Raw genomic sequence first — 778 nt, forward strand, 5'->3', positions numbered from 1 at the left:
TAGAGACTATTTCGAATACTACATTAATCGGTATTGCGATTTGGCCAACACGGTTTTCAGTGCCGAGAAATTCTCAGAAGCTGTAGACAAAGCAGCAGAACGAATAGAGGCCGTTATTCCAAGGCATTATGCCCGTTGGGGAGCAGAAGAAAACGACTGGTATGAAGAAGTGGATATCGTCAAAACCTACGTTGAAGAAAGACCACCCTTTGCCCTATCTCAAGTTCAGCAGTTTCATGGTTTGGCTGATAAAGCCAATATTCAACTGAATGTTTATCCGCCACAGGCGGGAAAAATCGATTTGAATTCCATTTCGTTGAGGAAATTCCCATTCAAGGGTGTGTATTTTGAAGACATTGCCATCCAGATGGAAATAGTCGAAAACCCTGGTTTCGAGTTCAGTCATTGGGAAACCAACAGAACTGATTTTGACGGGTCAACGGCATATAGCCGAAAGTTTTTCCCCACAAATGGAGATACGGTTACGGCCATTTTCTCGGGTTCGAGCCAATACAACGAACTTGAGGTTTATCCCAACCCATCGAATGGCAACTTTACGGCACAATTTGTAACCGATAAGCGCCAGAAGGTTCAAGTGCTGCTTTACGATTTGACTGGCTCGCTCAAGAAAGAATTATTCAATGGTCAACTTTTGGGTGGAACACATCAATTAGACCTCGAAATTCAAGAGTCGCTTCAAGGAATTTACTTTCTCACCGTTCTTACAGAACGAGAAAGATTCTCTGAGAAAATCGTGTTTTTAAGAAACGATTAATTC

At 42.3% G+C, this 778-nt stretch overlaps 1 protein-coding gene across 1 annotated transcript in view; it reads left to right on the forward strand.

The window, feature by feature from the left end:
* Positions 1-60: 60 nt before the first annotated feature.
* The window catches only part of TRIADDRAFT_62475 (uncharacterized protein), a gene marked incomplete at both ends in the record, with an annotated part of 34,592 nt that continues 33,874 nt past the window's right edge, over positions 61-778 (forward strand). Inside the window, one exon of the mRNA XM_002118404.1 lies at positions 61-754. Within this exon, the coding sequence (XP_002118440.1) occupies positions 62-754 (693 nt within the window). The remainder of the gene's footprint in view (positions 755-778) is intronic.

Source organism: Trichoplax adhaerens, genomic scaffold, assembly GCF_000150275.1.
Source record: "Trichoplax adhaerens TRIADscaffold_73 genomic scaffold, whole genome shotgun sequence".
NCBI lineage: Eukaryota > Metazoa > Placozoa > Uniplacotomia > Trichoplacea > Trichoplacidae > Trichoplax > Trichoplax adhaerens.